Raw genomic sequence first — 13,296 nt, forward strand, 5'->3', positions numbered from 1 at the left:
TGACGGTGTTATATCTGCTATGACATCATATTGATATTACTAGGTTAAACTCATGTTAAAGGAGAGAGTGTGAATGAATAAGAAAAGAGTGTAGCGGGTTCTTATCTGGAGTGCAGTCAATATAACCACGGTGTGGTGCCGGGGTCGCTGTAGAGCTGTCCGTCCACGTAGAGCCGGTCCACGGCGATGACAGCACGGGAGCCTTTCTGGATAAAGCTACGTCGAACTGGGAACAGGACCTTGCGTCGTTCCAGGATCTCTTTGGGGAACTGGTCGTTCACGCTGAAGTCAGTTCCTTTCAGCTCTCTGCCGCGACTCTTCACCTGTTCCTTTTGTTTGAATTGACCGAATTTGGCCACAATAGGCCGTGGTCTCCCGGTCCGCGACCGCACGCCCCCCAAGCGATGCACTCTATCGAAATCGATGTTCTTTACGGTGTCCTCCGGCAGCTTCAGGTGGATTTTAATGAAGCTTTTCACCGTTGCCTCTGCGTCCTCTCCGGCAGATTCTGGAATACCAGAAAACACAAGATTATCTCTCATGCTACGGGCTTGTAGATTGATAACGGATTCTTTTATTTTTTTATTTTCAATGTTTAGCTGGGTCACGTTATCGGTGAGAGATTTAACCGACTCCCGTAGCGTGGCATTTTCAGCGGCAAGCGTTTCCACCTGCTGCTGGCTGAATTCCAGGGATTCTCTCAGAGATTTAGATTCCCGGTGTAAGATCTCCACCAGGGCCAGCCTCGCATCGAAACTGGACAATCGCTTGTCGATTGACTCCAGGATGTCTGTGATGTCTTTGCCGGCAGGCGATGATGTACCGGGGGAGTCTGCTGGGCGACATCTCTTCGATGACGGCGTCTCAGTTTTAGCCGGGGAAGATGCACTCAGGGCCTTCTTCATTACTAAATCTTGAAAACAGCGGTCGATGTAATCTTGGAGAGCGTCTAAACTCTCCCCGTTGTCATCCAGGGTGATAAAGGTGATAGGACAGATGATGTTAGTTATATGACAATTGATTAGTATATTTGGTAATACTGAAGCTTGAAAAACCTTTGTTAAACTCTATGCTACCATTTGCTTTTTTTTTCTCCGCCAAAATCTCTGGCGTCTGACGTCACCTACAACATGGGTCGCTTACCTTGTCTGTCACTTCCCTGATGGACAAGGGACTTTCTCTGCAGGAGGGGAAGATACAGGAGAGGTGGAGGAAGATCTCAGCCTGGGCGTTTACTGTCTTATGTAGACTGGAAGATGAGTGGATGGTGGGGTGGGTGCAGTTTTCTCTGTGGTGGGGTTGGGTGGACTGTCCCGGGCTCTGTGGGGCCGGGAGGCGCTGCTGCACTGGGCCCCGGTCTGGATGGGCCTGGGCCCCCTTTCCCTGGTGGGTCGCGGAGTATGGGGGTGCCTACTGGGGTCAGCGGGGGAGCAGGCCCCAGGGAGGGGTTACCTGCCCCTCCCTTCCTTCCCTCCCCATCTCCAGCTGCCTCCCTCTTCCCGCTCCACCACAACCACCCACACATGTAGGGCCTTGGAGTAGGGGTATGTCACCAGGGTGCAGAGGAGGCTACCCCCCCCCCCCCCTCTGTCCCCTTCCGGCTGCCTCTGCCTCAATTTTATCCCACAACTTAGACATTCACATTATTCACACTCTCATTACACATACATATAGGATCTTGGGGGTGGGCACAATCACGGAGTCCATATTACCATCAGGGTGTACACCTCACCCCTGGCGTCGTTGCCCACCTCTCAATTTTAAATACACTTAGACATTGAGGGCTATCAGGAGGGACTATGCGCTTACCTGCTGCTCCTTGGCAGGTAGCTCCATGCCCTCCTGGGTTTTAATTGCACCTTAGAACACACATGCATCAACACTACAATGAGCGGGTGGAGGGAGGTTTGGAGTCTTCTCCCACCCCCATTCTCTGCGGCCTGCTGGAGCGGGAGGGCTAGGAGGAGTTGGCCGTCCGACTGGGGAGGAGTGGGGCCTCCCTGCTGCTACGGAGTCGGGGTGGTCTGCCTCTCCCCACCTCAGGGAAAAGGGTAACACCACCTGGGTCTGGGTGCAGTTCCCCCCACCAGGGGCAAGGGTACCTAGACCCGGTTTGTAGAGTACGCTTGGGGAGTGTGATCGTGTGTACAGCGTCTCTTTATGTCTGTCTCCACGTTGGTTGAGTGTGGAGTGAGTGTATATGAGAGCATGAGGGGGGGAATGGATGTTTGTGTCTGTGTGTGCCTGTATGTCTGTGTCTATATGTCAGGTTGGGTATCAGACACCACCTCTCTGGGGACACCTCAGGCCCTCCAAGGTTTGGAGGCCTATCTCCACCCACCACCACTTCCCCTGCCAGTGGCGGACTCCCTCAGGTGTCGGTGCGTTGGTGGTTCTTTGTGTCTGGGGGTGGGCATCCAGGTACACACCGGCTCACTCCTTGGCGGCCGCTTATCGGGGCCTGGAACCTGGGGCTCGCTCGGACCACTTCGGAGGTGGGGTGCCCCCGGCCTCTCGGCCCGGGGCTCGGTCACTCAGGCACAGCTGGCTGCCGGCGGAGCTCACGGGCGCGTCACTGCAACTCCCCCTGGCTTCTGCTCCGCGGCTGCTGAGTGAACTTGTATTTGTTTAATTGTTTACTAAACGTAAAAGCAAAAAAAGCTTGGGAACCACTGATATAGGGAGTGATTTGATATCAGGCTGTACATACCTCTATCTCACACTGTTAGTACTTCCAGCTACAGTTGCTAGGAGGTTAAACCTAGTGTCTAATAAATTATTCTAGACAATATTTTTTCTGTTGGTTTTCAATCATACTTTGACTTCTCACCCCCTCCTTTCCAAACAGCTAAGAAACAAGCTGAATCAGGATCATAGTGGCAGGCTGCAGCAGCAGAGAGACAGCTTGAACAAAAGGAACTTGGAAGTAGCTGCGATGGACCGTCGGTTGGTTGAACTCCGGGAACGGCTCTGGAAGAAAAAGGCTGCTTTGCAGCAGAATGAGAACCAGCCAGTGAGTTTATATAGGAAAAAAATATCAGCAAAAGTAGATTTCTACAATTTCAAGGTTTTTTTGTTTGTTTTTTGTACAAAACATTTATTTTTGCTTTGTTGTTGTTTGCTTAATATACAAGTACTGATCGAAAAGGCTGCAGCAGTCAAACATTTCTGCTCACTCTAGGTGGCTTCAGACTGTACAGCCCCACAATATAGCATGGGCTCCAGAGTGGCAGCGGTGGGGCCGTACATCCAGTCATCCTCCACATCAAGCTCTCAGGGGCCACCTGTGCCGGTCCGCCAGGAGATTCTGGTGAAGCCAGCATACCCAGATGGCACTGTCACCCTGCCCATGGCTGATTCATCACTGAAGCCACCTCCTAGGCCTGTCAAACCAGCCTCAGGTACATGTTTCCGTGATGTAAGAAATATATTTTTCTATGTTTTGAGTCTGTCCTAGCATGCTGAAACACTATTTGAGTCTGAGTTAGTCACTTCTATTTCTAGTACCAAAACTCTACTTGATGTAGTTATCTCTGCCTCACAGGTTTCAACACCTTAAAAACAAGCAAGATCTTTGACTGGGAAAGCTCATTTTCCGAATCCAGTAGGGGTTACGAGCATGCCTCCACTCTGCCTCGCATGTCGAGTCTAAGCTGCCGCAACTCAGGTCAGTTAGGTCCTGTTTCTGTTTTACCTTTTGCAGAAAGAGGATTTAAACTTTCTATGCCTTTACAATCATTTGTTACTACATTTCTAATCTGACACATAAACGTTCAGGCACGCTGATTCTTTGAGACATTGAGACATTCACTGAAAACCTAATTTAAGGATGGTCTATCCATGCATTCATAGAATACCATGTACAAATGACAGGCTAATCAACCTGAGAATAGAAGGAATGAGATCTGGGAGATAGAAAATTGTTTAAACAAAGTCCCATGGATGTTAGAGTTACTTTCTCTTTTCTAGGTGGTGAGACCGCCATAGACAAGAGCTACTCTGGGTCCGACATTCCTCCTCCCATCCCCTCACGATCTAATCGTTCCACAGAGAACCTGCTCAGGGACAATCAGGTATCAGTGGGCTTCCATTTAGTCTCTACATCTCATACAGCTAAAATCAGGAGAAAATCCTGTTTTGTACATACATTAGCCGCACCTGACTAAAAGCCGCAGGTGTTTCAATGTTGACTTATCATATGTAAGAGAATATGCACAAAGCGAATTGTCAGGAAAGAGATGGCTGTTTGGAGACACACCCCTTTTATTAATATTTTGAAAAACAAGTTATGGGTACATATTTGCATAACTTTTTAGGTATATGTACAAGTAGCGGTAATTACAAGTACGAAACATATACTGTGCTTCATAAATGAGTAAGAAATGTAGTACATAACAATAACCTACAGCACACCAGAAAAATAGCTTCGGACTACCTTTTAGGCTCAGGTGCAGTGACACGGCTTTAACAAGAAGAAAAGTCAGTCATTCACCACCATCTTTCTCTTCTTCCTGCGCACTAAAACCACCAAAGTCCTCTTCTCCAGTGTCGGAAACGAACAGGCTCAGGGTGGCTTCGTCATCCACTCTCAGCTTCTCTCCTTTGTTGTCACTTTCAAAACCAAACAAATCCTCGTTGTCAGTGTCAGAGTCGAACACCCTCAGAAGGGCCGTGGCGGTGTCCTCCTCTCCATCATGCAGCAGTCCAGCCCTTCGAAATCCGTTGGTGATCGTGGATGTTTTCACACTTTTCCACGCTGTCAGAATCCACCGGTGGAGTTGAGCATAACCTGCTTTTCGCAAGTTTATCGCCGCTCATCATCCACGCCTCCCGCTGAACGCGTAGTGCTACTTTGAAGTTTGTTTTTCGCGCTACTTCGTACGGCACTACGTTGCCTGGCGGACGGACATGTGACCAACATACAACTCTTGAACCCCGATACTGTGTGTCTGATCACATGCCCTTTCGCCAGGCAACGTAGTGCCGTACAACAGCGGAACAAACAAAACAAATCCTCTTACGATATCACAAAAATCATGGACAATCCATAGAAAAGCTGCACCTGACTAAAAGCCGCAGGGTTCAAAGCTTGTGCAAAAAGTAGCGGCTTATAGCCCGACAATTACGGTACAATAATTGTAAGGCTAAATATGAAAAGTCAAACTCAAACCGGTTAATAGCTGCTGAGCACTTACAATTTTAATGTAAAGCCATTTTACATTTCAGCTCATTTTGATATTTGATTTATTGCTTCATTTTCTGTATTTTGCAGTTATATCATCAATCTCTGAGTATAACCCTGTGTTTCCACGTTTGCTATATTTTACTTTCAGGTCTCATCCAAAAGTCTTTCCAAGTTGACAGCACCTCCTCCAGTTCCCAGCAAGCCCAAACCATTCCGATCTTCTGGCCTGTCAGCCTTCTCCAAAGCCCCCTATAACACTGGCACCTTCCCAGGTAAGGTGAAGCCAGTTGGGGCCCCCCTCAGGGCTCCAGGAATTCTATCCAGTCATAGCAACACCCTCCCTTTGCCCAACAAGCAGGAGAGTCCTCCAGCTGCTGCTGTGCGACCCTACACCCCAGAACTCTCTGATTGTCCCCCACCTGTGCTTCAGAAACCTCAGACCCTGGCGGCTTCCTCAATCTACTCGATGTACACCCAGCAGGCTACACTGGGGAAGGGATACCAACACAGTGGCCAAGGAACACTGCCTCGGAGCCAGCCCCGAGGTAATCCACTGATACGATTGCCCGTGTATTAGAATACTCTTCCTGTTAAGATAGGGCTGCACAATTATGGCCAAAAGGATTTTTCTGATTATTTTGATCAGTGTAAGATTGGTCCTTGGAAGCACTGGTCCTCCTTATTCACCAAAATGTAGTATATGTCTTAGTAGAAAAATATGAATTTAAAAAATTTCACCAAAACACCAAAATTCAGTCAACAGGGGAGAGGCTTTTGCATTTACATCGTTGCAGAAAAATAAGGTGTGTGCGACAAACTTGCCAACACTTGGTCTTGGGGTAGAGCATCACTTCCTGTTCCTGTTACAGCACACAGTGGTGTTTTCTGTAGCTTATTTCGATTCAAATTTGATCTAAAAACTTATATTATTACATAGTGTAATCCTTAAATGCTTTATCCAAAGCACACTTTCTGTTGAATAACCTGCTAATTATATTCAAAGTATTCATTCATCTTTAGGGACTCACTACCTTAGCTTAGCTCGTAGCCGACTGACTAGTACCTTGGCCTCTCCACTCTTCACACCACCACACCACCAAACTGTCCATGTCTCTAATAATTTCCCCCCCACAAAAAAAGCGTGACTATCGAGAGTTGGGATCAGGAAGCAGAGTCGCAGTCTTACACGCCTCTCCACAGCTTCTCTCCCCCTGTTATCCCCCAAAACCCCTTAGAGACTGTGTCTGTTCCCAAACCAAGAAAAAACAAACCAAAAATCAGCAAAATAATGACTTAAACATAAAAAATAACAACAAAAGAAAAACATAGTATCCACAAATGCACCAAAGAGTAAAATAGTGTCTATTATTAAATAATATAAGTCGGGGTGTGACAGCAATCTTCCACTCCAGCTTATTAATCAACCAAAGACACAGGCAGAGTTGTAATTTATTTGAAATTACAGCCACACAAACAGCTTTATTTGTTATTGTTCACTTGGGCCTCGTGGTTTCTGGCTGTTTTCTCAGAATTTTTATCTGATTTAGTGCTCAGCTCGGATAGGATAATTATTGTAGGTGATTTTATCATCCATGCATTTAATCCGTTGTATTCAAAATGAAAAAATAACCCACCCACCACTTTAATCATACACTAGATCTTGTTATGACATATGGGATCGAAACTGAACAGTTAACAGTATTTCCTGAAAACCCTGTTTTGTCTGATCGTTTACTAATAACATTTCAATCTACAATAATGGATTACACAGCAGTGAGGAATAGATTTCATCACAGCAGATGTCTTTCTGAAAGTGTACAAGGGGAGGAATTATATCCTTAATTTAAGGATATTATTCATCCCGTTGTCTTCTTCAATGTCATGTGCCAACACAGTGCAGATCAGCAGTAAAAAATTACTCATAACAATCTCACAGATGTAACATCATGTACTTTCAGAACCACTGATATTTATTTTGTCTCTTTTTCTCCAATTGATCTTCCTGAGTTAACTTCAATAATTACTTTATAAAAAACCATCAGTGGTCCTTTAGACACCATTTCTACAAAACTGCTCGCAGAAATCCTGTCATTACACTGAGGACACTGAGGTGAGACCAGGCATGAACAGGACCAGATACCAGACAACCTAGGCTAGAAATACAGGGAGTGCAGAATTATTAGGCAAGTTGTATTTTTGAGGAATAATTTTATTATTGAACAACAACCATGTTCTCAATGAACCCAAAAAACTCATTAATATCAAAGCTGAATGTTTTTGGAAGTCGTTTTTAGTTTGTTTTTAGTTTTAGGTATTTTAGGGGGATATCTGTGTGTGCAGGTGACTATTACTGTGCATAATTATTAGGCAACTTAACAAAAAACAAATATATACCCATTTCAATTATTTATTTTTACCAGTGAAACAAATATAACATCTCCACATTCACAAATATACATTTCTGACATTCAAAAACAAAACAAAAACAAATCAGCGACCAATATAGCCACCTTTCTTTGCAAGGACACTCAAAAGCCTGCCATCCATGGATTCTGTCAGTGTTTTGATCTGTTCACCATCAACATTGCGTGCAGCAGCAACCACAGCCTCCCAGACACTGTTCAGAGAGGTGTACTGTTTTCCCTCCTTGTAAATCTCACATTTGATGATGGACCACAGGTTCTCAATGGGGTTCAGATCAGGTGAACAAGGTGGCCATGTCATTAGTTTTTCTTCTTTTATACCCTTTCTTGCCAGCCACTCTGTGGAGTACTTGGACGCGTGTGATGGAGCATTGTCCTGCATGAAAATCATGTTTTTCTTGAAGGATGCAGACTTCTTCCTGTACCACTGCTTGAAGATGGTGTCTTCCAGAAACTGGCAGTAGGACTGGGAGTTGAGCTTGACTCCATCCTCAACCCGAAAAGGCCCCACAAGCTCATCTTTGATGATACCAGCCCAAACCAGTACTCCACCTCCACCTTGCTGCCGTCTGAGTTGGACTGGAGCTCTCTGCCCTTTACCAATCCAGCCACGGGCCCATCCATCTGGCCCATCAAGACTCACTCTCATTTCATCAGTCCATAAAACCTTAGAAAAACCAGTCTTGAGATATTTCTTGGCCCAGTCTTGACGTTTCAGCTTGTGTGTCTTGTTCAGTGGTGGTCGTCTTTCAGCCTTTCTTACCTTGGCCATGTCTCTGAGTATTGCACACCTTGTGCTTTTGGGCACTCCAGTGATGTTACAGCTCTGAAATATGGCCAAACTGGTGGCAAGTGGCATCTTGGCAGCTGCACGCTTGACTTTTCTCAGTTCATGGGCAGTTATTTTGCGCCTTGGTTTTTCCACACCCTTCTTGCGACCCTGTTGACTATTTTGAATGAAACGCTTGATTGTTCGATGATCACGCTTCAGAAGCTTTGCAATTTGAGACTGCTGCATCCCTCTGCAAGATATCTCACTATTTTTGACTTTTCTGAGCCTGTCAAGTCCTTCTTTTGACCCATTTTGCCAAAGGAAAGGACGTTGCCTAATAATTATGCACACATGATATAGGGTGTTGATGTCATTAGACCACACCCCTTCTCATTACAGAGATGCACATCACCTAATATGCTTAATTGGTAGTAGGCTTTCGAGCCTATGCAGCTTGGAGTAAGACAACATGCATGAAGAGGATGATGTGGACAAAATACTCATTTGCCTAATAATTCTGCACTCCCTGTACAGATAACTAAACTAGGAACGATTGACAGAGAAAACTGGTGGTGGTCAGAAGGCCCGGTGGCGCGGTGTCCGGCAGCCTCGCCTGTGTCAGTGCGCCGGGAGTGCGCAGGGTGGCTGTGGCTACAATGTAGCTTGCTATCACCAATATGTGTGAATGTGTGCGTGAATGGGTGGATGACTGAATGTAGTGTAAAGCGCTTTGGGGTCCTTAAGGACTAGTAAAGCACTATACAAATACAGGCCATAAGCCTGTCTCCTAGAAGTAAAATACGGAGTATTTCACTCCATTAATTATACCTGCATGATGGATGTAAATAAAACTTATAGCCCAGTACTTGATAGCATTTCCTCTGTGATGTTGTACTTGTTCAGACTATATTTTGGAAACTTCACCATGTGAGGTGAAGGGAACAGCTGTGACTGGTATTTACTGGCATGTTGTCAGGGACTGATTTAGATACCACTTGATTTGCCTTTGCTTTGTAGTTTATTGGCAAAGCAAGCTTTTTCAGTATCAGTATTTAGGAAAAACAGGTACTTATCTATCAATAATGAAGTTTTTTGGGGGAGTTTTTTTTCCTCTCACCCCAAACAATAATCAAACATGTAATTTGTAATCTGTGCTTTTGTTTAATGGAGGTCAAATAGAGCTTGCTGTGAGAAATGTCTTGTGAATCCATGTATTCTCTTTCTTTTCTTAGTGTATGGAAAACCAGTCCTTCCAGCCAGCAGCAGGCAGCAATCAATCAGCTCAGAAAACCATTCCTTCAATTCTGAATTTTGTGCACCTGACGGAAGTGAAGCTGACAACAGTTGCCCAGGTAACACTGAAGGTATCGGAGGAGAAACAGCGGAACACAGTATCCCTTGCCCGCTCAGACCCACCAAGCTCCTCCCCTTCATATCAAACTCTCACAGGAACCCCAGTGATGCTGACCTGGATAATCTGCGTCGCTGGCTGCAACATGCACCCCGACCCCTGAAGAAACGCAACTCAATCACAGAGCCCGAAGGCCCAGCAGGACCCAACATTCAGAAACTGCTCTACCAGAAAACCACTCTGGTTGCTATGGAAACCATCCCCATGGAGACGGCTAATTCTGCAGGGATCCATATACAGCCTACAGTTCATGAGGACAGGATGGGTGGCATAGATGGAGTAGCCAGGGTTCAGGATGAAAGTGAAACTGACTTGAAAGAGCCACTCCCTGAGAAAAGTTTGACCCCACCCCCACTACCCCCTTGCTCACCCATCTCTGATCCTACTTCCTGCCACTGCATGCTATCACTGCTGGAAGACAAGGACAAGGAGAAAGAGAAATGTCCATCAACCTTAGCTCACCAGGAACCGTTTCTAGAGGAGTTCCCTCCTTACCCACCCCCACCTTACCCCAGCTGCGGGGAGTTGGAAGAGGGAGATGATACTGTTCCCCTGCAGCCACCAGAGGTTGCAGGACAGGTCACAGTTCTGCCGGTGAGTGAGGTGACTCAGATTTTGAGAGGTTATTAAAAATCCAGTTTGCCTAAAATACAAACACAATTTTTTTTCTAATTTATTGCAGTTCTGTTTTCTTCTTAGGGTAAGAAATCAAACCTCCATAAAGCTGGCAAAGAGCGAGCCAACCACAATTTGCGGGTCAAGTTCAACCCTTTGGCCCTGCTACTGGATTCATCTCTGGAGGGCGAATATGATCTTGTCCAGAGGGTTATCTATGATGTGAGTCACACAAAACAAATAGAATAAAATAGCCCATTATTATCATTGTACATGTACCAAAAAATTGTGGGAGCTACACACTGCTATACTTATTTTATAGATCCACTAAAAAGATTTATACTTGCAAATTCCTTAATTGTTCTTCACCCCAGGGTATATGGTCAGTATGTTACTGTGTGTCTTTCAGGTGGATGACCCTAGTATGCCGAACGACGAGGGCATCACAGCTCTGCACAACGCAGTTTGTGCCGGCCACACCGAGATTGTCAAGTTTTTGGTTCAGTTTGGTGTCAATGTTAATGCTGCCGACAGTGACGGCTGGTGAGCCTATGTAGGAAACAGTAGAAAACATGGGCAGTATAAAAGATGGACTTAGCCATGGTGACACCTCCGGACATAACTTCCGGATGTTATGTCTGTCTTTTACATTGTCTATGGTAGGAAGAAAACAAATTAATTTGGCACAGCACCAGTCCTTATTAACTAACTACTCATTCTCCTTCTGTTCGTGTCTCCAGGACGCCCCTTCACTGTGCTGCCTCCTGTAACAACGTTCAGGTCTGTAAGTTCCTTGTCGAGTCTGGAGCAGCTGTATTCGCCACAACATATAGTGACATGCAGACAGCTGCTGACAAGTGCGAAGAGATGGAAGATGGCTATGTCCAGTGCTCCCAGTTCCTCTATGGTGAGACAAAACCTGTTAACATATTAACAAAAGGGGTTCAGGGAGATAAGCCTCATAGTTCATAACACATTTGTTGATTTCAAGGACAATTTCGCAAATCTTTCAAGGGGTTGAGCGTGTTCTGTAGCAACAAGAGATTTACTGATTTATGATGGGTGTCTGTACAGGTTACAGGTGAGTTTGGAATTTGCTTAATTGTTCTTTAGGAGATTTAAAAGATCTTGGGTGCCATAAGGATCTTGTTGTGATCTGCCTGGATTTTGAGGACTGTTGAATAGGTTCATGCATTTTAAGGGGGTTTGGTTCAGACCAGTTATATCAAGGAAGTAAATCAATTTTGTAAAAGTTTTCTAGACTTGTGAGGCTTGTGTTTCAGCAAATGGACTTGGACTTAAAGTAGTTTAAATTTGTCTCAGGTTATTACATTTTCACATAAAAGCTTAAAGAATATCAGACTCATTAACTTTTAATCTATTTTTGTCTTTTTAGGTGTTCAGGAGAAGATGGGTGTGATGAATCACGGTGTAGTGTATGCCCTGTGGGACTATAAGCCTCAGAGTGACGACGAGCTTTGCTTCAGTGAGGGTGACTGCATGACAGTGCTGAGAAGGGAGGATGAGGTGGAAACGGAGTGGTGGTGGGCACAATGCGGTGACCATGAGGGATACATTCCCCGAAACCTTCTGGGGGTGAGCCGCCCATGCCAAATTTAGCAGAGCTTGTATAAACATTTTAGACTGAAGCTACTCATAAGGAAATGTTCAGATTTCTGGGTTTAGGGTCCCATTACATCAGCATTTAAAACTTTCTTGTTAAAGTAAAAAAGCATCCCAGGAGAATATCAGAAAAATGTAATAAAGAATAAGACGGTAAGATTTCCTAATGTGCGGGAATTAAACTGTCTAGTCTGCCAATCTGTTGCTACTTCAGGTTGGCCTTAAATCACATGTTTTAATCAGATTTAAAAACTGCTTTGAGAATCCTGTTACTTAACAGTCTTAAGTTTGACGTTTCAGTATTTAATGTTATCTTAATGGTGTTTTAATGAGAAACTCTATCTTTCATTCCCAGCTATATCTGAGGATTAAGCCCCGGCAAAGAAGCCTGGCCTAAAAGACGGCTTGTGTCTCTTTCAGAGGACTACATGTTTCCACGAGAGAAGTGCATCATGGGAATAAACCTCTGGGTTCTTATAGTAGAGGAAAAAAAGTCAGATGTTGTTGATTTTTAAAAAATAAATGTAAAAAAGGAAATGTTTCTCAATCTTTCATTGAATGTGAAAAGGATTTAACCTCATCTGGATTTCTCAGGAGCTTTTTTGCATATTTGTCACACTTAAACATTTCAGATTTCATGGTTCCAAATTACAGTCGTCCATGTCTTCAAGCAGCAAAACAGCCATAGACCATCACATTACCACCACCATGTTTGACTGTTGATATGGTGTTATATGAAATGCTGCATTATTTTCACAACAGTTGTAATAGGGTTAAATTTAAATTTAAAAAAAAAATGCAATTCTTTTTCTTGGCAGTTCGCATTTCAGCGATTCCTGAGATTAGGGACAAAACAGGTAAAAAAGTTATTTTTTGATTTTTCAAAACATATTTACATATAATTGTTACACAAAGTTTTGGCTGTCTGAGTATGTTTTGGTACAATCTCCCAGGTGTTTTTTAATTTATGTTTTTGCTGGGGAAGTGCAAGGTTTTTGTCAACACCATCAGACACAAAGAAATGTAAGTATATATATATATATATACACTCAACAAAAATATAAACGCAACACCTTTGTTACTGCTCCCATTCCCCATGGGATGGACGTAGAGACCTAAAACTCATTCCAGATACACAATATAACCATCCCTCCCAAACAGTGGTCACAAATCAGTCCAAATGTGTGGTAGTGGGCACATCTGCCATATTGAGATAATCCATCCCACCTCACAGGTGTGCCACATCAGGATGCTGATTTGACATCAT

At 44.5% G+C, this 13,296-nt stretch overlaps 1 protein-coding gene across 1 annotated transcript; it reads left to right on the forward strand.

Annotated features, from left to right (window-relative positions):
- The first annotated feature begins 817 nt into the window (after positions 1–817).
- On the forward strand, positions 818–12,426 carry LOC146649006 (apoptosis-stimulating of p53 protein 2-like). The gene is made up of 13 exons (XM_085387550.1): positions 818–867; positions 975–984; positions 2,849–3,013; positions 3,182–3,401; positions 3,545–3,667; positions 3,970–4,073; positions 5,334–5,730; positions 9,613–10,385; positions 10,491–10,628; positions 10,816–10,949; positions 11,147–11,313; positions 11,803–12,002; positions 12,385–12,426. The coding sequence occupies exons 1-13, from the start codon at positions 818–820 to the stop codon at positions 12,424–12,426; spliced, it is 2,523 nt and encodes an 840-aa protein (XP_085243676.1).
- Positions 12,427–13,296: the final 870 nt, after the last annotated feature.

This window comes from Rhamphochromis longiceps, linkage group LG17 (assembly GCF_057381845.1).
Source record: "Rhamphochromis longiceps isolate RC_006_pf linkage group LG17, R_longiceps_female_GT1.1, whole genome shotgun sequence".
In the NCBI taxonomy this organism is placed as follows: Eukaryota; Metazoa; Chordata; class Actinopteri; order Cichliformes; family Cichlidae; genus Rhamphochromis; species Rhamphochromis longiceps.

What these genes read in the sequence shown, in the direction of transcription:
- LOC146649006 (XM_085387550.1), top strand. Translation starts at nt 818, where the DNA reads ATGTACCGGGGGAGTCTGCTGGGCGACATCTCTTCGATGACGGCGTCT. An exon ending in GCTGCCGACAGTGACGGCTG is followed by an intron (nt 10,950 to 11,146) that starts GTGAGCCTATGT and finishes TCGTGTCTCCAG; the next exon opens with GACGCCCCTTCACTGTGCTG. An exon ending in GTGCTCCCAGTTCCTCTATG is followed by an intron (nt 11,314 to 11,802) that starts GTGAGACAAAAC and finishes TTGTCTTTTTAG; the next exon opens with GTGTTCAGGAGAAGATGGGT.